Source organism: Thalia democratica, chromosome 6, assembly GCF_965202585.1.
Source record: "Thalia democratica chromosome 6, ktThaDemo2.hap1.1, whole genome shotgun sequence".
In the NCBI taxonomy this organism is placed as follows: Eukaryota; Metazoa; Chordata; class Thaliacea; order Salpida; family Salpidae; genus Thalia; species Thalia democratica.
The window spans coordinates 2,965,727-2,991,457 of NC_139170.1; the positions used below are offsets into that span (position 1 = coordinate 2,965,727).

Here is a 25,731-nt window from a genome sequence, read left to right on the forward strand (position 1 = left end):
GAAAAAAACTAATAACTTAATTCTGTTTTGAAGTAGTATAAAATAATTCAATACTTCATTAAACAAAACAATAATGGCTCAACCAACTCGGTAAGTTTTTAAAACATACTTTGTAGATACATAATAGTTTCAAATAGAAAATTAAATACAACTAACTACAAAAATACATAGGCAATTTATAAAATAAACTATTTTAAATTTATGTATAACATATTAAGACAAAAATCTTGTTGTTTTAGTAAACACTTATTAGAAATATATTCATTTACTGTTTTATAACTTTTTATAATCAGGCCTACATATGATAAACATTTGGTTATCTACAATTATGAAACATTTCACCCATAATATGATTCAAACTTGTTTTAAACAGTTCAAAAAGAAATTTATTTAGTTAACAGAAGTTTAAAAATGTTAATTTATTTAAAGCTTTTTTAACTATGAACGTGAAATTAAATATTGAAAATATTTGTTACAAACTCAGACAGTTACTAAATTTCACCTCTAAACCGAATATCAATAAATTTAAATTAAATATTCTTAAAATAAAGAGATTTGAAATTTTTTTTTCGAATGTTGTTCTAGGATTCTCTATTTTTATCTTTTAAGTATAATCAGTATGAAGAGAAAAGTTTTACTTATTTTTTATAAACAACTTAATTAATTTATTTCAGTTCAACAATAAGTTTTACTTTTTAATTTTTCAAAACATTCCAACTTTTGATATACTTTTTTTACTTACTTTATGTTATTACCTCAAAAATATATGACACGTTTAACCACTAAGTTCATCTGTGTGTATTTTATGGAATTTCATTTATTTTTAACAGTTCAAAAAGAAATGAGATATACAAAGGGCCAAGGGACGTGGAATTTTCAAAAACTGAGACAGGGTTTGGGTTCAACGTCAGGGGCCAAGTTGGTGAAGGAGGTATGATTTAAAAAAATGATTGTAAAGTAAAAGTTTTTTAGAAAATAATTCAAACTGTATTGAATTAAAAAGTAAAAAATATACACCAAGTTTGTAATGTAAAATAGTTTGTAGCTAAAGTTATTGCATTTTTTAGCTTTTAAATACTTTAATTTGTTTTGAAAATTTAATGAGGCAGGTGAGATCTATCTAAAACAAACTATTTAAAATATTTTACAGAAAGCTACATACTTGTTTAACATAATGATTTTAGAGTATAAAATTTTGTACTTTTGTTTGCTTTAGGTAATGAATTTAGCACTATGACTAAACAACTAAAAATTAATATATCAATTGAATATCATCAATAGGAATTTTTACTACAATAGCGTTTTTGCTTTCAAAAGTCTCTTAAATAAAACTTATAAGACAAATGAATTAGCCTGTTATTTTAAAGTATTTTAATGTTTAGTTATTCTATTTATAAATTATAAAGCTATAAATAATATTTCAAGGTCATTTAATCGACCATCAATAAAATATTTTGTTTTAAAAAGTGCATAAATAACAGTTTGTTAAACATATTACTTTTTATCATTAGTTATTTCTAATTATTTGCTGTTTTTGAGTAGGTTTAAAAGTATCTTTTGTTTTTTTGTACTGCAGAAATTTATACTTTCCTTACTCTGTAACACAATGTTATTTTCATTTACAGGTCAACTAAAAAGCGTCAATGGTGTTTTGTGCTTTATAAGTTAATATTTTTTCACCACAATCTCATTAAACATAGTTATTTAACAAAACAGTTAGCAATTTTTCATCTTATTTCTAATACTCTGCTATTTACAGGTCAATTAAAGTCAATCAACGGTGTTTTATACGCTCCTCTTCAACATGTGAGCGCGATTTTAGAGGGAGGCGCCGCTGAAACCGCAGGTGTGAGGCCTGGGGACAGAATATTATCTGTGTAAGTTGCAGTACAAATGTTTATTATATGTTTTGGTTTTAAGAAAACAAATAAAAAAATCTCAACTACTAGAGGAGAAACAATGAATTTATTCTTTCAAGAAATTGTTTTACAAACCAAGTTTTGGTCAAAGACCTTGTCAGTGCTTAGATAAATCTTATTCAAATAGAATTTTCTAGTGATAGAATATTCTATTATGAATATCTCATACTAATAGAATATTCTATTTGATTAAGATTTATTTAAGCAATGAAAAGGTCTTTGACCAAAACTTAGTTTGTAAAATAAATTCTTGAATATACAAATGTTCATAGCAAACTACTACACACTCCGGCTACCCATGCTAGTTTAAAACGTTTTAAGGTATTTTGAAATCTCAGGCTTGTTGGAATATTTACAGGCTAGTTTTTCTATACTAAAACTCTTTTTCTAATGTATTAAGGCCATAGGGAGGGGGGGAGGGTAAACCATGTTTTTTACAAATTGATCTTATTTTATAGAGTTTTTTCTAAGCTTCATGATGCTTTTAATCGTTTTAAAAAATTTGAACTATTTTTTGATATATGACCAGTCAAAGTCGGGCCGCATAATATGTTCCCTATGGGAAGGGAAAACTAAAACAGCAAAAAAAGACTATTTCATTAAAAATCTATCTCCTCCTACATTTTTCAAGCAATCTTCTTCAAACTTTCACAGTCTAATCTTTATACAATAACAAAAAAGCGTTACTTTGGAATTAAAAAAATTTTTTGTAAAAATATATTTTTTTTGAAAAAAAAACAATTTTTTTAATTTTTGTGATAAAATTCTTATTTTTAAAAATTATTAAAATTCTAAAGTAAAGTTTTTTCCTTTTATTATAAGGAATGTTTCCTGAAAATTTGAAGAAGATTGCTTGAAAAATGAAGGAGGAGATAGATTTTTAGTGAACTTTAAAATTTCCGAGAAAAGTGACCTTGAAAAATTTGCTGTTCATACTTTTATATTGGAAAATTTTTACAAAAAATTAAATATCTCAAAAGTTAAATGACATTTTTGAGTTCTATAAAAACTGGCTTGTAATTTGTACTTAAAGCTTTCATATAAAAGCAAAAGTTAATTTTTGTAAAAAAAAAAGTTAAAATATGGCCTTTATTTATTCTAGATATTAACCATTTTTATTGTTTTAAAGTATATGAGCTTGATTATCAGTAAATGTCTAAAAATGTTGATTCTTACTATCTTTTTTTATTGGTTTTGGCCGACCCAGGCTAGTTTGATGTAGTTCAGACTTGATTCATACCTTCATCGACTAGTTGTTAATTAATTCAGTTTGTTTATTTCCACCATCAATATTAAATAAAAAGGGTATACTTGAGCTAAAATTTAAACTAGTTTCAAAATATATACAAATAAGTTGCAAAGGTTATTGATAATTCATTGTCTGGCATATATTAAATTTTGAATAGTTTCCACATAGTATTGTTGAAAATAGTTTAGATTTGTTTGTACCATCTCAAAATTAATTAAATATGTTTACGCATAGCAACGGCGAAGGGGTGGAGGGCGCCACCCACAAGAAAGTGGTGGAACTCATAAAGGCGGGTGGGGACCATCTGAAGATGACGGTGATCAGCGTGCCTGCCCGGGACTTCCAAAGACTCGACCCGGACGACGACTGTTTCTATGACTACACGGATGTGAAGAGATTGGACGTATCAATTCCCAACTACGAGCATGTTGATGAGGAAAATAACAGACATGTTGTTAGTTTTGTTTGTTTATTTATTTAAACTTAATTCTGAACTTTATTTTTTGTAGATGTTAAAGTAGCAGATTTGTGGTAAATAATTTGTCTAATATTTGATTTTTTGTAACTTTGATGTTTGTATTAACATTACTAACATTTTAACAGTAATAATACCTAATAAAATTTATTACTTATTTTTGTATTAAGTTTATTACACCTTTATAGTTGCTTTTTTTCTGTGTTACATTATAAAAATCTTTTGTTTAAATAATTTTTGTTGTATAGCAGTTTTAGTAACAAGTGTTATCACTAACAAAGCTTTAAAGTTAAAATTTAAATAAGTTTTTGTTTAATCAAAATTTATCACTTGTGTATTTGCTGATAATAATGCCCATTGATAAAAATAACTAAATGGATATCAGTAGTTTTTTATCAGTGAAAATTTATCGAGTATTTTATCAAGTTTCTATAAAAAATTTTTTTGGTTTTTTAACGGACTCTGTTTATTTGTAACTCAAGGATTTAGTGTTTTTACAATGCCATGTTTTATATAAGCTTATAATAAGCAACAACATTTCCATGCTAATATAAATGTTAAGTTTGACCACTTACAAAGGCTGATAATTAAGCATTTTAGTAAAATGTTTAGCAAAAAGCAAAAATATAAAATTCAGGCTTTATATATACAGGGTTGTCACAAAACTTGGAATCCTGGAAAAACTTGAAATTTTAAAATTTAGTCTAAAAAAACTTGAAAAAACTGGAATTTGTGTAAATTTGAAAAAAAACCTAGAATTATGAACAAAAATCACTAAAAAACCTGGAAAAGCAGTAAAATTTGGACTTGACACGAAATATATATCATATAGACAAAATTTTTATTGTCATCATAGATATTTTTTTAAACACATTTAAAGTAGCTTTACAGTATCTTTAATGTTGTAGTACTATTTAACACAGTTTTTTTACTTAATGCTTAATTTTAAACTAAAAATAGATCTAAACACCTGGAAGAAATTCAGGAAACTTTGAAGAATTTTTTTAAAAACCACTGGCAACCCTGTTTATGGTAGTTTACCAGGTTTTATAATATTTTCAAATTCAGGTGTACTTTTGATGCCAACAAAACATGTAAAAAGTTTCATTATTTGTATCTTGTCAGGTGCTTACATTTTTTATACATATTTAATGTATTTTATATTATTTTTAATTTCAGGTATACATGGTAGTCTTAGACGGTAAGATGGTTGCCAAGCGCAGGTATTCAGAATTCCTCAATTTGTGTGAAGATTTGAAGAAAATATTCAGGTATGTACACGTAGATACACAATTAATCAAGTTTTTATTTGTAATAAATTATTTCAAAAAATTCAGGGATTTCCAGTTTCCGAAGTTTCCAGGAAAATGGCCGTTTCAGTTGTCGGAAGCTCAACTCGAGAAGAGAAGATACGTCCTTGAAAATTATTTGCAAAAAAGTGAGAAAACTACATAATTTAAATTAGTATACATATATTTATATTTATAATAAAGTTGAAAATTATTTGCAAAAAAGTGAGACAACTACATAATTTAATTAATATAAAAATACATAGATTTATAAAAAGATTGAAATTATTTGCAAAAAAGTTAGAGTTTTGTTGACTCATGTTGTGTTTGTAAATTTTTAAATGCTTTTATATTTAATTTCAAGTACACACTATTATATTTAAAATTAAATTAAAGACCACACTTGCTCTGTGCATTTAAAACTTTACTTTGTCAAAATTTATATCAATAATAACTACATTTAATTGCAATAAGTGTTTACAAATTTTCGTTACCGTTATAGTTCTTAATTCAAGAAGTGCTTATTATCTGCATCTATTATCTATCTACTATAAACTAGCCAATAAACAATGTATAAATTTGATTGCTAAACGTATGAACCATACAGTTTTGTAATTTAAGCTACACACGCAAATAAATTATACTGTAAATATAATGCTTAAAATTCCTTCCTTTTCAGCATTATGCGTCAGGGTTATCCAGGAATGCGACACGGTATTGGACTTCCTGAACATCGACGTTTATTCAGGAAAAAATCAGGAACCGAATCAGGATGTGGATACCCACAAATATAATCCTGATATTGAAATCGGGAATACTGAAGGTTTGTTAAAAATACTTTTAATTTATTAACTATTATTTAAACAAAAATAATCCTGATATTGAAATCGGGAATACTGAAGGTTTCTTTAAAATATTTTTAATTAGTATTTCTTTTCAATTTACAAATATTTGTTTGAGATAAAGATGTTGAGATAGGGAATACTAAAGGTAAATGAAAAATATAATAATTGTTAATAAATATAATTTACACAAATAGAATCCTGATATTGAAATTGACAACACAGAAGGTTTGTAATTTTTATCTAACTTTTTTGAATAGTGTAAAGTTGTATATTGTTGCTTTACTTAAGCATTAAAAGTTATAAAAATAAAGTCCTGATATTGAGATCAGGAATAGTGATAGCTGATATTTATATATAATTTAGTTTAGTTGAATTATTACTATTTAAATACTTGTATGACTAAACAAATAAACTAAAAGCAAAATAATCATGATTTTTAAGTTAGAAATTCAGTTTGTAAACTATGTTGATTTTTGAATTTTAATTCTAACTAAATACAAATTTATTCATTACCTTCACAAGTAGCTTATTACTAGTTTAAAAAAATAGCGATCATACTGAGTGTAAGTATAATGATTTTTTAAACTAAAGAATAATGCTAATAATAAAATCGTTCAAACTAAATCATTACAGTACTTAAAAAGCTTACTTGTAAAATAAATTACTTTTGCAATTTCTAATAACTAAAAGACAACAGTTATAAATTAAAAGATTCTATACATTTTTAAAAATATAACTATTTGGTATAATATTCTATAATTCTAATCATGAAAAATGAAATCGTACCTACATATTCACAGTATAATAATTAAGCAGTTTGTTTTAAAAATAAAATTTCATTAAATATTTGAGTTAAATTTTTAAGTACTACAACTTACTTAAGTTATGAGGTTAGCCTTTACTGAATTAATGAAAGTTAATTTATTTAAAAATCATCTGTATAAAAGTTATTTAATATCACACAGAGAAAATTATTAAGTCGAATGTTTTGAAATACTTATAATGTTTGATTTGAATCTTTAAAATTGTATATTTCATAATTAGTTTGCTGTAATTTTTTATAAAAATAAACTTTGACTTAAACTGTAATGTATCCATTACAAACTAAGTACTATGATTACATTAAAACTTTGTACCATTTGGCAAAGAAAAAAAAAAGAAGTTAACTTGCACATTTAATATTTCAAAATAAATTCCATGTGTATTTCAAAAACTTGGAGCAAATCAAGTAGAAATAAAATATAATAAGTTTGAATATTAAAAACCTAGTTGAAGCACACATAGGAATAAATCAAACAATTTTAACGAAACTTGACCTGTGTATTTAAATTAGTTTCACAGAAACATCAGCTAAATCATGCAAGGAAAAATTACCCAATAAAAAATAAAAATTTAAACATTCAAACGTCGTTGGAGCATACATAGGAACGAAATCAATTTTTAATGCAACTTAAACTGTACGTATTTTTACAGAAACATCGAGCAAACCGAGCGAGGACAAGTTGCTAAACGGAACAACAGACCAGGACAACAAGGAAAATGTTGACAACAGCGAACCTGTAGTGATGAAGTTACTGCTGCCTAACAGGAAGAAAGTTGAATTGACCAACGAGGAACTCAATGACACCGCTGGGAATATTTTAAAGGTTTTTATTTTTTTAATTTTATGAAAATTTTGCTCAAAAAGACATATCATTTTTGTAGAAATAGTAAGTTTTTAAGAAAGTTATTTTTTTATAACAATTATGGAAAGTTTGTTTGGATTAAGTTTTAAACTACTAGTTAGCTTCATTTTTATTTTCAAAGTTTTGTAATTGAACCTATTTTGTAACTATTTCAAATTATCTTTACTTGAAGTTTTTATTAAACATAGCTAGTTATAAAAAAAATCAGTTAAACACTTTTTTCTTGTTTTTGAAAACCGTAACATATAGTAGTCTAAGTCATAGATTGAGTTTATTTGTATTTTAAGCGACAATTTTAAAATGCTAATCGCTTTTTATTTAACTTTTTAAGTTATTCTGCAACATATTTAAATCTTTAAAAACTAAGTTTTTAAAATCTTGTTTTGGTTTTATTTGAAACTTTAAAGTATTAATCATATAAATTTTGTTTACCAATGTTTATTTTGAAATATAAACCTATCAATAAATATTTATAAAATGTTTAATCTTTACTTTTTAAATAAAAAACAACTATTTTAAACTTATTACTTTTTTAAATACCAAATTTTATTTTTACATACAGTTTATTTAAATATTTTAAAGATGATGTAGTTTAAGCTACAACTTTTAACATTTGCCTTCAAATCTTCATCTTAAACATTTGGACGTATTAGAAAAAACAACTATAAAGATTATCAAAGCATTAGTTTAAAATTTTAACTTTTAGCAAGTAAAAACTGCATTCTGGCTTTAAACATAACAAAATTGTCAAAAATTAAAACTTTTTGTTCACCAAACAAGTGACAACCAAAATTTTGTTTATTTAAAAATTTCATGCTTTATTATAATGTACGTTGTTCGCATAATTTTTGTAAATAATTAATTTTTAAATTACTATAAAGTATATTCATGCAAATAGTCTTTAGAGTTATTTTTTTAGACTTAGTTTTTAACTTTAAGAAGCACTTATCACGGCTACAATTTAAAAAATCTATGTTGAAAAGTTTTCCCATTTTATCATAACATTTTACACAAAAGTGAGCATGATATTTTGTTTGTATAGTTGAAATCTTGTCGGTTTAATAAATTTTAGTGTTATTATACACATCAAATTTTAGTTTACATATTGCCATAATACTTGTGTAAAACTTTTTATCATCTATACAAGCGACAAACAAAATTTTGTTTATTTTAAATTTCCATGCATGCAATCGACATTTGTTTGTATAAAAGTTGTTTGTTTGAACAAACACATTTAAGCGATTTAATTTGAGTTTAGGTGTTTTGTGTTTCACTCAACTATAAAAAAACTTTCTTGTTTCTTTTCATGATTGTTAATTTAGTCAAACTATGTATTTTAGCTGTTCTAAATTTACAAATTCATGTGTACAAAAGTAGCTATTTTTATTTGTAAAATAATGAGTATCATTTAGAAACATTGTTTGAGTAAATATTATTTTTAATTTTATAGATATAGTTTTTAGTTTAAAGCACAACTTTAATATATTTTCAAAAATCAAATCACTTTTTTATTCATTTTTATTAACTCAGCAATTTATTTATTAAAAACTATTCATGCACTTAAAGTGAATTTATAAAATTATTTAAAACACTTTTAGGGTTGACAAAAAATTCAAATTTTAAAAATTTGAAGGTTATTATCGTGTATTCTTTTCTTTTTACCGAATGTTGTTATATATTCTATTCTATTTAATTTTGTATATATTAAAAATATTTATGATGTATACATTAAAAATAATTTTTATTTAACAGAGTTATTTGAACGAACTAGAAGTTGATGAAAAGCTTCATTCACTTTATTCTCTATTCAAATTTGATGAAGAAAATATCTGTAAGTTTTATTTGATAGTTAATGTTATTTGTAATACTAGTTATTTATATTTTACCTATTTTCGTGAGTCTTGTTGTTACCAATTTTATATGATAAATGTTTAGTTAAACTTTTCAGATAATTTCAGTTCTAGTTGTTCTATGTTTGTTCAAAGTTTACAATACTGAAATATTATCAATTTAATTATGCTGTTTTATTGTGATTTTCTTTGTTATGAATTAAAAGTAAATTTTTATTTTTTGTTTATATTCTTTGTTTATAGTTTATTATTTAAAGATTATTCATACAATGTTTGTATTTAAAAAAAGTAGTAATATTAAAATAGTTTAATGCTCAATGGTTCATTTCATTCAAGTGTATTAATTAAAAAACAAATGAATATTTTTAGTTTTTTCTAAACTAACTACAGTTTAAAAATCGTCACTAATTCATTTTCAAAACATTAAAACTATACTATTAAAATTATTTTTGTGTAAATGTGCACTTTATTTTTACTTACATCAAAAAAGAGGCAAAATTGATAATGTTTTTTGTAGGTTTTAAATTAAACAAAAAGTTCAAAAATATTTTAGAACTTAAAACGAACAAAACAAGTTTTAAAGGTCTTTATTAGAACTTACCATTAATCAACAGTTTGACACACATCTTTATTTATCTAATTTAATTTATATATACTATTCACTTATATAAGTACTGAAGTTTTATTTCTTTGTCTATTTTAAACTATTTTCGTTGAAACAGTTTTTAAATATCGAAAAACTAATACAATGAAAAGTGATAAATTGTTCAACAACACTATAACATACAAAACTGATTTGTTATATTATTTTAAAAGTTACTTTCATGATATTGTTTTATATATAAATAGAAAGTGAAGTTTTGTTTTTAAGTTTGACTTTAAGACATGATTTTATAGAAAAAACTTTGCAGATTGTATAAATTGATTAATATGACAACAACTTGTTTATTTTGCAATTAAATTAAAAAGCTTTAGTATTTCCTTACTTGTGACTTATATAAGAAAGTATGTCAAATCTTGATGAATTACTTTTAGTTCAAAACATTTATCTTTATGACGCTTTTGAAAGTTTAACTTAATAAACTACTTTTATCTATTTGTTTTAAAAATTATGGTTGTAACTATTATTAAATTAGTGAATTAAAAAAAAAAAATTTGTAAAGAAAACAAATTATGTGCTAAAAATGTTTGATAAAAATTTTTACTTTATGTAATTGTTCTTATTAAACTTAAATAGATTTCAAGCTGTTGATTTTAAAAATTCTGATTGAAACAATGGAAAATTAAACGTTATTTGAAATACTTACTAAGTTTGTAATGATAGGAAATTTTTCAAAAAACCAAAATATAAAGTTATTATTCTTAACTAAAAAAGATTGCTCAATCTACTGAAATGTAAAGAGCTTATTTGAATAAAGATGTGCAAATTAAATATTTTATTCACAACAGGGTTTCGGTGGCAAAAATTTGCCACCTCTTTAAGTAAAATAAAATAGTAAAAATAGTAAACTATTTTGTTTCAATTATAGAGGTCACAAATTTTTGTCACCGAAAACCCGGTTGTAAATAAAATATTTAATTTGCACATCTTTATTCAAAAAACTAAAATAAAAACTTTTTTTTTAATTGAGAAATATTGACAATTATGGTAAACAACTTTTTTTAATGAAAATATATTAGTTACATTTAATTTCTTCAGATTTTAATTTATCAAAATTTAAAAGTTTCAGTGTATATTACTACACTGTATGTCATTATACTAGAAAGTGTTTAATTAATAAAAAAATTTCCGCAGATTTGTTTTTTTTTTGTTAAAATTTATTTACAATTTTTTTATTTAGTATTTAAAAAATTATTTTTTTGTTACATAATTTTTATAACAGATTTGAAACTTTCAAACGACGAGTGTCTGAGCGATTCGCTTTCAACTCCGGGAAATACCCTTCATTTCGCAGTACGAAAATGGCTTTTCAATGTTGAGCAGGAAAATTTGCTGCTGGGACAAAATGATGACACTGCTATGCTACTAACTGGGCAGGTTATTGATATAAAATATTTTTTTTATAATTAAATATTTAGTAGTGTTTATTTACGACTCATGAAGTACGTTATGAGTATTAAATCTAGTTATTTAATATTATTACTGGACAGGTTATTTATTTATTGAAAATGTTTTTATGAAATGCTTCTTAATTTAGTTATTACCTTCCATTTAATGATAAGATGTTCACAATTAACAAGGTGTTTAAATTGTTTATAGGTTGTCAAAATAATTTTTTGTTAGTTTTTGATTTTATTACATTAAGTCCTACTTAGTGACATGGCAAATATTTAAAATTAGTTTAATTTATACTGTTAACAAAAAAACTATATTTAAAGCGGCCAACTAATTATAAAAAAATTCTACTATTCATTAGGTAGGTAGTTAATTTAAATACTTTATATTTTATGAAATAACATTTGTACATTAATTACTGTACAATGATATGTGGCAAATATGTTTTTATTATGATTTGCACAGAATTTTTGTTGATAACATGCTAAAAAAGTAAAAAGGTAAATACTTACTACAATTTGTTATTTTAATTAGTTTCTTGATTAGAAATACAATCTTTATTAAAAGTAGTTGTATTTTCAGAAAACTTGAAAGTGAGAGTTTAACTGCACAATTTTTTAAATGCATAGCAATTATTTTCAGTTTAAATTGAAAAAGTTCTGCCAGTTTTATTCATTAAGTTTTAATTGATGACTAGACAAAACCACAAAAAGTTTTTGTTTTCTAACTGCATTTTAAACTCATTATTTTAGTCTTTATAAACGTTTACATATAGTGTGTACAACTTAATAAAAGTGTTTAAGCTGTTTTCTAACACAATAAACAAATTTTTTAGTCTGTAGAAAATTGTATTAAATTTTTTTTTTAGACTTAATTTCAAAAATTAAAATACTTAGCGATGCATTGTCGCTTGCAGATAATTTAATTACCACCAATTTTCTAGCTCTTCATTTAGATTAATGTATCTTACAGTAAATTGAATAACACTAATAAATTTAAGTGTTTTTTTATCTCATTTACTTCATTTATTTTTAGTTTTTTATTGGCAGTTTCATAATGGTCAATGGACTATATCAATTTTTATAAAAGTTAAAAATTATTAAAAAAATATATAACAGGCGTAATTTTTTAAATTAAGTCTTATAACCGTCTTACAAGTGTATAGAAAATAGCATTAAAAAATAATTTATAGTTTACAATGTGATTTGTAAAGCTATTGATTATCTAAACTAATTAAACTTAAATTATATTTAAGTAATACTATTTCTTGTAAGAGGCGTATACAGATATGAAGAGTGGAATTATTTCAATTATATTTTATATAACCATGTATTCAATTAATGTATGTTTTAGTACATTTAGTTAATTATGTACAATTATTTTTAACAGGCATATACAGATGTGAAAAGTGGAATTATTTCAGTCAGCGCAAAAATGGGGCCTCAGTTGAAATTATTTGCCACTCAAAATAATCATCAAGATGTAAGTAAAATATTTGTGATACTTAAATCAAAATAGTTATTATAAAAACTTCAGTTAAAATTATTTGCCACTCAAAATAATCACCAAGATGTTAGTAAAATATTTGTGATACTTAAATTAAAATAGTTATTATAAAAACTTCAATTAAAACTATTTGCCACTCAAAATAATCACAAAGATGTAAGTAAAATATTTGTGATACTTAAATTAAAACAGTTATTATAAAAACTTCAGTTAAAATTATTTGCCACTCAAAATAATCACCAAGATGTTAGTAAAATATTTGTGATACTTAAATAAAAATAGTTATTATAAAAACTTCAGTTAAAATTATTTGCCTCTCAAAATAATTACCAAGATGTAAGTAAAATATTTGTGATACTTAAATTAAAATAGTTGTTATAAAAACTTCAGTTAAAATTATTTGCCACTCAAAATAATCACAAAGATGTAAGTAAAATATTTGTGATACTCAAATTAAAATAGTTATTATAAAAACTTCAATTAAAATTATTTGTCACTCAAAATAATCACCAAGATGTAAGTAAAATATTTGTGTTACTTAAATTAAAATAGTTATTATAAAAACCTCAATTAAAATTATTTGCCACCCAAAATAATCACCAAGATGTAAGTAAAATATTTGTGATACTTAAATTAAAATAGTTATTATAAAAACTTCAATTAAAATTATTTGCCACTCAAAATAATCATCAAGATGTAAGTAAAATGTTTTTAATTATTAGTTTCTATGATAAAATGTTTGTCAATAGAACCTCAATCAAAACTGTTTGCAACTCAAAAATAACTATCACAACTTTGAAATTAAATTTTTTATGTATTTAGTTTATAGGTTATAGAAAACAGGTACAATTATGTATCTAAAATAACTTAAAAGTTATTTTATTATTATTGTAAGTTTATTGTCATGCGATGGACCCAGGCGTCAAAACCTAGGCCACTTATACAGAAAGACATACAACAAAAAGACAAAAATAAACCAAAATTGTACATTAAAAATGAAAAACAAAAACTGAGTTTAACTAATTAAAGTTTAAAAATTAACATAAAAACACCAAAAATTATAACACAAAATTTATAATCCCGGTGCTTCCGAAAAAAGAACAACAATATCCTACTTCAACTTCACCCGAACAGATGGTTTCACTCCAAAACTGGTTTCACTTTCATTCGAACGACTGGCTTCACATTATTTGAACAACTGGTTCAGCTTTCATTTGAGTAACCGGCTTAACTTTTATCCATACAACCTGTTTCACTTTTATTCGTATAACTAGAACCGCTTTTATATGAACAACGTTTTTCTTTTTTCTTAGGAGAGCCTGCTTCATATTTACTTTCAAATCTTTAATACTCAGATAACTCAGCGTTTGTTGGACTTTCGTAGTAGCTGATAAATGTTGAGAACACTGACTATAAACAAAACTTAAGAACCCAAGGCCTCTAGCACTTTAATAGCCCAATAAACTATGTATTAAGGAACAGGTTTTGTTATACACAGAGGAAAGGCGCCGCCAATAAAATAAAGTTATAGGTTAAACCAAATTAGACAAATACAATCAGTGGTTAATGAAGAAATAAGAACAAAAAAAAATCACTTATGAATTTTGCTAACAAAATATTTATTTAAATCAAACTTTTTTAACCTTAACCGAAAATGCTCAACTTTTTTACAAGAAACTAATTCGTTTGGAAGCTTGTTCCATAATTCAACTGAACGATAAAAAAAAGAATTATGCCAAACATTATTATTGAAACTATGTCTGCATGTAAATTTTCTGCTGTTACCTCTCAGTAAATAAGTACATTTATGAGGTTCAAAAATAGACTGTAAATTAATTGTAGTTTCACTATTAATCAGTTTGAAAAAAGTAATTAAGTCAAACTCAATCCTTCTATACTCTAAAGACTTAATACCAAGTTTTGAGAGTCTATCAAAATAAGATGTGTATGAGATGTTACAACGGTTGAAGACTATTCTTGTATATTTTCTTTGAATGGATTCAAGATGGTTAATATCTTTCTTCAGGTATGGAGACCAAATTGGTGTGTTGTATTCTAACTTAGGACGAATGTAAACGAGATAAATTTTTTTGAGAATGTTTATATCTGTAGATTTAAAACTCTTTAAAACTTGAAAAGAAATAGTTGATGCAATTTGATAAACATAATTGATGTGGTGGTTCCATTTTAGGTTTTCAGCAATAAAAATTCCCAGATCTTTAAACACTTTAGTTGAAGGTAACCTTATGTTGTTTATTCTAAATTCAGAAGTGATACTAGATGTATTTTTTTGAATGTTTAGAACCTGACATTTACTAGGATTTAAAACTAGTTTTCTTTCTTTTAGCCAATGATAAATTTTATCCAAAGATTTTTGTAGAATTGTGTTAGAATGGCTAAAAATTTTTGTATCGTCTGCAAAGAGATTTATGTTGCTATCGACATCTACTTCTAAAGCTATATCATTGATATAAATTATAAATAAAAGTGGGCCAATAACCCCTCCTTGAGGCACTCCACTGAAAACAGGTAAAGACTCTGAAAAAGTGTTACCAATAACTACTTTTTGGGTTCTGTTTTCAAGGAACTCTTTGAACCAGCTAACTAAACTTTTATGAATTTTGTATTGAGTTAAAGTCTTTATTAGTTTAAAATGGGATACAGAGTCAAAAGCCTTTTGAATGTCTGTGTAAATAACTTTAGTTGACTTATTGCTTAGAAATGAAACCAGCCATGAGTGTAAGCAATTCAACAGTTGATAACTAGATGATCGATTAGGTAGAAAACCAAACTGTTTATGTGAAATTAGCTTATTTAAAAAAAGGTGATCAAGTATTTTTAGAGAAATTATATGTTCGAAAATTCTACAAAAACTGCTTGTTAAAGAAATGGGTCTGTAGTTTAAAGGGTTGTACTTACTACCTTTTTTGTGCACTGGTATGACATATGAGACTTTCCACTGGTTTGGTACAGAGGATGTAGCTAGTGAACAATTAAAAATTAGTGAAATTGGAAGAATTAGAGAATGAATAGTACGTTTAATAAAATATGAAGGAATGTTTTCAGGCGTTCTGATTATTTTATCTTTTAAATGATTAACAGACTTTATTATTTCATCATTGCTTATGAAGAAGTTTTTCATTTCCAGACACTTTTTACTAACAAGTGTAAAATTTTTGTCATCACAATCTTTAATAAATACCTTTTGAAAGGACCTGTTAAAAAAAGAGGCTTTATCAAGTTCTGATATTATTGGAATATTATTTTCATTAATTAATACAGGTAAAGAAGGTGTTAACTTGAGCATTGATTTTACATAGCTGTAGAATTTTTTTGAGTTTGTGTTTTGGCAAAAACGTTTTTCATGTTCTATGTTGAACACTTTCACTGCTTTTTCATATTTTTTTGATACAGTTTTGTATTTTTCTATCATCTGCTTATCTAACTTACATTGTTTGTAGAGTTTTAGTTTTTCTCTTAACAACTTTTTTATATCAGAAGGATATGTTTTCATTTTTCTGTCTTGTTTAATCAAAGGCACAAATTGTTTGATTGAAAAGTTTATTGTTTTGATAAATTTATCATAAAACATTTGTAGATTTTTTGAGTTGTTAAAAAGAACTTTCCAATTTATATCTGATAAAAATTTATTAATATTCTCAAAATTTGCTCTACGAAAATCTGGATAGAGTGATTTAGGAGATGGTTTTTTACTTTTGTGAACACTTATCCCAAACAAAATAACATTGTGATCATTTATATTTGTTAAAGGTGAATCAACCAAATGAAACTTAACTCTATCTAATGCCATATAATTACAAAGCAGTAAATCGAGGATATTACCGTTCTTATGGGTAGGTGAGTCAATAAGTTGTGTAAGGAGATTATCTGAACAAAATTTAATAAAACATTTGTGACAGTCATTGTAGGTTGTGCTTGGGATATTCCAGTCTATATTTGGCAAATTAAAGTCACCTAAAATGTAAAAAGGAGACTGTTTTGGAATAAGGTTTCTGATTAAGTCGATCATGTTTGAAACAACAGCTAGAGATTTAGAAGAATTTGGAGGGATGTAGACACATAAAAATCTCAATATGAGTCCTTTAAGAATCAAATCAAAACACAAAAATTCAAAACCATCAGATGAAACAAAATTAGTTTTTACTTCAATTAATTTTAAAAAGTTTTTAAATATAACAGCAACGCCTCCTCCCCTGCCTATTCTGTCATTACGGATTATATTATACCCTAGAGGACAAAAATTTGAATCAATAACATTTGAATTTAACCATGTTTCAGTAAAAAAAAATAAATCTAAATTTTGTGTACACATATAACATTCAATGAAGCTTATTTTGTTTAAAATAGATCTTATATTAGTATATGAAATGTTTAAAAATAAATCTCTACTAGAGGTTAAACTATTAGAAAAAACAGTGCCTGAGGCCTTAGTATTAGAACAATTAAAGATTAAACTAGATGACTTAAGATGCAAGTCAGTGTTTAAGCTAGACTTATTAGGCCCAGAGATCCTGGGCGTTAAACCGAAAGGGCAGTTGAGTACTTTCAACTATTTTGTTTTGTTTTATAACGTATCTTATGTTCAAATTTTTACTTTCAGCTTCTGCTTGTTTTTGTTTTAGTTCAAATCTCAATTTTCTAAAATGTTCCATCTCTGATTTTGTTCGATCAATATTAATGTAGATACTAATTTGTTTTCCCAGATGCTGTATTTTAAGGTTTTTTAGACTCAACAGTCGTTTTCTGCTAGATTGTGTCAGTAGCTTCAAAATTATTGGTCTCGTTTTATTGCCGTTGTATTTACCGATACGGTATATTGTATCTAATTCAGTTTCTGCTATCTTGTTGGAACCTAGAGAACTTTGTATTTTATTCAGGTCATTTTTTGCATTTTCTACCGTATAAACCGATGTATTGCTAATGTTTTCTGGAATATTAAATACTATTACATTCAAAGATTTTTTTTCTTTCAATTTCCTCTCAGTTTCAGCATTTATTTGATGTGTTACTAGTGACAATTTACTGTCAATGTTACTAATAAAATCTGGTTGTTTTTGAAAGGAGTTTGTTGATGCTTCTGCATACATTGAAAGTTTCTTTTCAAAATTATCAAACTTTTTGCAGAACTCTGTTTTAAATTTCATAAAACTCTCATTTAGTGAACTGATTTTGTGATCAAGAGACTTTTCTGTAGTTTGTTTCTTGTAGACCTCCTCATGAGTTTTTTGTGTACTCTGGATACTGATTTCAAGTTCCTTGATTTTTGTTTCATACTGACTTTTCAAGTTATTGATTTCTTTTTCCATTGACTGAAATTTTGCATCATTCTTTCTTCCTAGTTGTAGCAAACTTTCCTTTGTTGCTTTACTAACTTTGCAGTTTTCAATGATACTTTTTATTTCCAATTCAGACATATTAATTTACTTATATATAACCTTATTCAATATATATTTTGTAAATTTTTTATAAGCAGTCTTTATAAGACATTACAAAGTCATTTAAAAACATCAAGTTTGTATTTTAAAAACACATTCGAATTTTTATGACAAACTTTCAATAAAAGCCGAGAGTACTAAATCAAATTTACATATTTCTTTAAGAGTTCATTTAAATATTGGTACATAAATGTTTTTCCTCTCATTTACATTCCGCCAATTTGATAGAATTATTTAAATTTTGAACTTTATTATCAATAAAGTTCAAACAATTCAATATTTCAAAGCATATATGCAAATTTATTCACAATAAAATCAATATGTTTTGTATATTGAAAGAAAAGTTTTATTATAATTTATTACTTTCTAAATGATCGATTCTTTAAGATTTGGAATTTTTTATCATGATTATCACACATAGCATAAGGTCTCGATATTTTCATTAGTTTGCTCTTGTGTATGTATTATTACGAAAATAATATTTTTTTATTTGTTTTCACTTACTAAATGAACTATTTTTCATGCGTTGCAACATAATTTAAATTATTTCAACAAAATTTTGTAGCATTATCCTGACGGGAAATTAATTTAAGCTAATAAAAAGTTAACACATAGTGATATTATTTTCTGAAGCTGGAAAAATTGGTTATGATACTTAGAATACAGTTGTAATGCAAAAAATATTTTACATTTTTTTATCTAGTTATTAAAAGTACTGGAATTTTCTTTAAAAAGTTCTTCATTTATATTAAACTTGACATCTACGCATAGAATGTCAAAAAATAACTACAAAAACTCCATTCACAATTTTTTTTTTACACATAAATTTAAACGTTCAATTATAACTGTCTGACTAACAATAAGACTCGTCAATTTATCGATTTTGTTTTTATTATAAAGTGCTAAATAAAATTTTTATTTTCGCTCTTTTTTAGATGCAAATTTTAAACTCAAAACAGTTCAGTTTGAAATCTCAAGTCGAAGATTTTGATATTCCAGCACAATATATAAACAAAATTTATAAGTAATGTGACAAATAATTAATTTTATTAAATTAAATATTTTCTGTGTTAATGGAGTTTTTTTATTTTGTTGCAACAAAATGAAATTCTCAGCTAAATTTTTACAGTCTTAATTTAATTCAAAATAAGTTGTAATAATTCAAAGTTTTAACATATTTATGTTATAATTCTAAAATAGCTAAAATGTTTCCATTATTAATAAAATTGCAGACTCGATAATTTTTTTCAAAGTTTGTTTTCATACTTTTGAAATCTTTAGGTAAAATTTCCCTGACTTAAACAACTGAGCATTAAATGTGAAATTTACACAACATTTTGTTTTGGAAAAAAAAAACTTTTTAAAAACCAAGTTTTATTTTTGCAGGCATTCAAATCAATCAATTTTTAATTTGTATTAATTTTAATTTGCTAATGAATGATTACAAACAAGGTATGAAAAAGAATTGTATAAAATGTTTTAAATATTTTCACACAAATCTTTGATTTTTTTTATTATACAAAAAGTTTCAATTAGTTTTTTCACACAATAAAGCAAAATTAATTGAGAATTTTCGAAAACAAAAACTGTCAAAAAACGAAAACAATTTCCCAGTATATCACTTTGACTTCTTTAAAAATTGTTTCAAATTCTAAGTGTCAAAATGATAAGTTAATTTAAGTTTCATGTATTTTCTTTAGTTTAGTGCATTTTGTTAAATAATTATTCTTAACATCGACAGTTTTTTTATTTTCAAAAGCCTATTTGATAACTTTTAATTATTGATTATGTACATATCATTAATAGTTTTATATTTAAAATATTATTTTTTTATATTGTTGATCAACGATTACAGATAAGGTGTAGAAGATAATTGCATAAAATTTTTCAATATTTCACACACATTTTTTTTTCATTATACAACATATTAATTATTTTTTCACACAATATAGCAAAATCATTTAACAAATTTCAAAAACTAAACTGTCAAAAAACAGAAACAATTTCACAGTTTATCACTTTTGACTCTTATAAAAAAAAACACTTGAAATACTAAATGACAAATTAATAAGTTAATTTAGGTTTCAAGTATTTTCATTAGTTTAGTGAATTTTGTCAAACAACTATTCTAAATATTTAAAGTCTTTTATTTAGTCAAAATAGTCTATTTTAATAATACTTAATTATAATTATTTATTATGGGCACTAGTTTTATTAGTTTTTTTTATTTATACCAATTCTAATTCACAGTTATTGGGTCGCAATTGATTCAAAGTTGACTTTTTATAACATAAATAATGATGATGTTTAATTTATTAGTAACTATTAGTTATAATTATTTTCATCATACTGACATACTCGTATAAAATTACAGTACTTTATACTTATTTATCACTAATAAATTACTGTTTCATACAAATTTAAATAACGTTAAAATATTATTGTTATTCCATAGACTAATACAATACAACTGATTACATAATTTTTACATTCTATATAGTTTCATCACACAATTTACCTACTTTAAAAATATTTGAATCCCTTACATACATTTATAATATTCAATATAATTTGCAGTTTGTCGAATTAGTAAGAAAGTCGAATTTCATTGCACTATTGATTCGATGCTAATAGTTACAAGTATTAACATTATACTAACATATATTTCAATATATAATATATTACATCAGTTCTTGGAAAACTAGTAAGAAAATAGAGTGACTATAGTGTGCTGTGATTTGATTAAATAATAACTAGAGCATATTTTATATGGTATATTGTATGCAAGTAATATAACATTTATTCTTGCAGTTCCTGGAACTTGTTCGCAAATCTAGTGACTACTCAAGCGTGTCATTCCCCCACTGCGCTTGTGATTCGAGGAAACGAGGTCACGTGACGTGCAAAATTTCATTTGATAATTTCAAATTGTTTGCCTGTACTGAAGATGGTGTAATGGAGGTAATTATTTTAATTATTATATTTATTATTATATAATTAATTAATATTTATAATGTCATTTGAAAAACCTGGTAGTGAATAATATAGTTAGCACTAATGTTATTAATTAAAAACCTCTTTTCATTGCAGTAATCGACCAATGTTTTTTAGTTAAGACAAATAAATATAAATTTAATTTACAAAATGCAAATACAAATCTTATATACTCGAGGTTTGCTTTTTGGCTTTCTCAGTATTTTGTTTAGAAAAAAATGCTTTAATGACAAGTTTTTTTATTATTTAATGATTTTACTTCATTTTTAGTGTTCATTTTCATTGAATTTAGTTTAAATATTTTGCAATTTTTTTTAGTAAGTTATACTATAATAATGATTAATTATACTAAAAATAAATCTTGTGTTTTTTTAATATTTTCATGACAAGTTAAAGAAGTAAATGAACTGAGATATTAATAATTAAAAAAATAATTTTATCTTTTTAGCTTTTTTTACTAGGTTTATTTATTTGCTCATGAAATATCAAAGTTACAAAATATATAATTTACTCACATCTAGATTTAGTTTAAATTTGATACGTAATAAAAGTATAAGTTTTCTACAAATCTTTATTTTACACCTTATTAAGTTTAGCGAAAATTAAGTTTATCAAAACTGTAAATTTTCATGTTAATTGTTATAAAAGTTTATTCAGTGTTTAGTAATACAAACAAAGAGAGAATTTAAAAACAAATCAATAAATTTCTTACAAACTTTTTGTTAAAGGAAGTAATTCAATTGCGCAACTTCAGAAAATTTTTAAGAAGTAATTTCGTTTAAAACTTTTACATTCTCTTCTGAAAATTGTTGCCCTTTAAAGGATGGAAGATTTGTAGATAAATTAAAGTTTAGCAAAGTATGCATTTTATTTTTATATGCTTTCAAAAGCTGATAAAGAATTCTAAGTGTCAGCATATTTAATTGTAAGAATGCATTTATATAATAATTTGTTATAAAATATATTTTGTGTTATGCCTAATATGTTTGACTTTTTATTGTCGGAAATTAAACATAATATGAATGTGAAAAAAAGCAAATGAGATTAATACAATATATTGTGTTTATTGATAATAATATTGATTCTTTTTAATAACAAATTGATATAATAAGTTGGAAATTATTTTACATTACCAACAAAATATAATAATAATATAAATGTGAAATGAAAGAGTAGATTTACTTAATATTTAAAGTTTATTTAAATTATTTCAATGGTTTTATGATCATAGTAAAAAGTAAAACGGTATATGTTTCATACTTCAGTCGCAAGTAATTGATTTATACGGTTGGAAAGAAAGAGTATATAATTATCAATTAACTTAAGTGTCAAAAAATAAAATAAAAACATGATAAATAAATAAAAACATTTTTTAGTCCGAAATAGTTGATTGGAAATGAAAGAATTAACTTGTCATATAAGTATTTAAACTGTTGATGCATATTTCTCATAAGAAATAATTTAATATTTTATTCTATTTCAGTCGCAAGTGATCGATTTTTCCTGGTTGGAAATGAAAGAGTGGCAAATTACCGAGGACGGACATTTCCAGTTTCAATACGAAAGGGGAAATAAAAAGCCGAGATGGGTGACCATACAGTCGAAATTTGTTAGTTATTATCAAATAAATAAAATAAATTAAAAATCAAAAAAAAAAAAAGAGTGACCAGACCATAAGTCGAAATTTGTTGGTTATTAATAAAATAAACATAAATAGTTTAATAATAAATATTGATTTTAATAAATAACTGAAATATCAAGACGGGTAACTATACAATTTAAATTCATTAGTTAGTTGTTTAATATTTATTAAACTGTTTTTAAAGTCTTTGAAAAGTCAGGAAAAAATTTATGTTAAAGTGCTAAACAAATAAGGGCGAAGATGTTAGAAATTAAAATGTTTGAAGATGAATGTTAAAAAATACATAGCGTTTTAATGAATTCAATTTGCAGTATTACAAAAAAACTAAAACTTGCTATTTACATTTATGTGTGATTAATTTTTTTTTTGTTTTTGCAGCTTAACATTTCATGATTTGTTTAAAAAATAAGATATCTTCAACTTTTTTAATTATTATTTTTTCAAAAAAGCTTTACAAAAAGTCTTAAACTTTTATTATAAATTAAAAATAGCTGAAAGTTTTAATTGAAAACAGTTATGCAAACACAATACAGGTGTACTTCTTAATCACCATGCTTATAAGGTCAGCTAAAGAATAGTCATGTGAAATTAAGTTCTAATAAATTCATAGAACCATAGTTTAATTCGTTGAAAAAGTTATTAATGTATAAAACTTAAATTACTCAAGACAACTAAAAACGTACAATAGTACAATTTATATTTAAAAAAAAAAGAGTTCAAACTGGTTTTGAAGCTGTTTGATTTTTATTTATTTATATGAAATTTTTTGATTTGTTTATTTGCAATTGGTGTTAATGCAGTGTATTTGAGCAAATAAAATATTTACGACATTTTACTATAAACAAAAAGCATTTTACTGTACGCAAACATGGATTTATCTATATTATTTAAAAAATAACAAGTAGATCAGTTTTTGAATTAGATATAATTAATTTTCCAGTCATCTTATATGAATTACTGCTCTAGTAGAGTTAATAACATTTTGTTTCAAATTTACATATTCATATTATAATAGATATTATTTTTTATAGTCATCTTATATGAATGAATGTTTTATTTGAATAACTAATTATTGTTTTAATATTTACATACTTATATGATAATAAACATTATTATTTTTTCCATTTATCTTATATTAATGAATGCTTTAGTAGATTTAATAACATTTTATTTTAATATTTACATATGAATGAATATTTTTTATTTCAGTCATCCTATATGAACGAATGCTTCAGTCGAGTTCTTGAGGAAAGGAAATGGATTTCGCAAATCGAAAACGGAGAAAAATTGTCTAAAGTTTGTTTTAAAATAAAAAATGATTTAATACTAATTTGGTTTAGCAGAGTTTGAAATATTTTTTAAAGTGTTTGCTTTTATTAGAAAAATTATCTAAAGTTTGTTCCTAAGTAAAAAATTGAGTAATTACTTTTTTAATTTAGCAGATTTTCTAAAATTATAAAATAAGATTTTGTTTTGAACTTTAAAGATCTGAACGCTATATTTTTTGATTTATACGAATTTATACAAATAACATTATTCTAAAGTTTAGTTAGCTTAATAAGTATAAAGTTTTTTTTTTAATTTTTTAATAATTCCACAAATTATAACCAAGAAAAAAAACTATTTTTATGGATAGTCAAACTTATGAAAATTTGATACGTTTATTGAGATAATTTTATTCTTTTACTTGAAATACATAATATTTAAGCTAAACATAATTAAAAAGAAAGTTAATTAGCTTGACACTTAATCTGAAATATCATAAAATTATACTATTTATTTCGTCAATGAACTGTTAAAATTTTAAGATAACTCAAAAAATTCATTCATGTAAAATAAAGTTTTGATAAATTATTTTCAGGAAAATATATTCGTGGCTAACAAAGAGGCTAATGATGAAGAATAAATTTGAAGAAAATGAACATAAAGTTTATGTGATTCATATTAATTAAATATTATGGTTCACACATAAATGATGATTTAATATGACTCAGGCATGTATTATGGGAATTTTTGTGAACATTTCTAATTTAAAAATATTTTTTTCAACAGAAATTACAAATTATAAAGTTTTTACTGGTTTCCATAGATTAAAACTACCAGTATAGTTTGATATTTTAGGTTCTTAAACTTATTTTTACTTTTTGGTCTAGTTTTTAAACGGCTTTTAAACTTTTTTTACAAAGTACTAATATATAATTCTGTTTGAAAATGAAACTCATTTTTACATATAATTTTTTTGTTTTCATATTGAAAACTTTATATGTACGAAATTATTTTTTAAGTTTTGACAATTTTTATTTATGTGAAAAAACATAATATTGATAGCAAACATTTTTGTAGAAAGCATATGATACTTCTGATTGATTTAATACTGTTAATGGATTATAGTTGATAATGGTTTTCTTTAAGTTGACACACATAACGTATTAAGTTAACAAATACAAAATACTTAAAAAATAAAAATCTTATTTTTAAGAAAACTTCTTAATTTTCAGTATCTAATTTTTTTAGTAAAACGAAATCAAACAATTTATGTACAATTAAATGTTAGGTGTTTTTTCTTTTGTTTTTATTTATTTACTCAAGTAAAATACAAATCATATTAAAGCCTTTAAAACGCTTCTTCTATTTTATGCTAAGGCTTATAATATGCATTTTTGTGTTTTACTTTATTTGCTAAAATATTTCTAACTTTTTTATCTTGATTACATAAAGGTTAAATATTTGAAATGTTTGAACATATGTTATTCTTATCAATATAA

The 25,731-nt window shown here is 24.0% G+C and overlaps 1 protein-coding gene across 1 annotated transcript; it reads left to right on the forward strand.

The window, feature by feature from the left end:
• Positions 1–25,377, forward strand: LOC145837756 (sorting nexin-27-like). Its single transcript, XM_082945193.1, has 15 exons — positions 1–90; positions 831–931; positions 1,760–1,877; positions 3,403–3,622; positions 4,823–4,914; positions 4,981–5,081; positions 5,612–5,755; positions 7,251–7,423; positions 9,215–9,293; positions 11,196–11,350; positions 12,758–12,850; positions 21,142–21,291; positions 22,808–22,933; positions 24,176–24,262; positions 24,828–25,377. The coding sequence occupies exons 1-15, from the start codon at positions 74–76 to the stop codon at positions 24,870–24,872; spliced, it is 1,701 nt and encodes a 566-aa protein (XP_082801319.1). The 5' UTR covers positions 1–73; the 3' UTR covers positions 24,873–25,377.
• The last annotated feature ends 354 nt before the right edge of the window (positions 25,378–25,731 follow it).

Bases quoted from the DNA above. Each gene is read 5' to 3' on its own strand.
- LOC145837756 (XM_082945193.1), top strand. The intron at 1,878-3,402 runs GTAAGTTGCAGT...GTTTACGCATAG, and splicing joins GGGGACAGAATATTATCTGT to CAACGGCGAAGGGGTGGAGG. The intron at 12,851-21,141 runs GTAAGTAAAATA...TTATTCTTGCAG, and splicing joins CTCAAAATAATCATCAAGAT to TTCCTGGAACTTGTTCGCAA.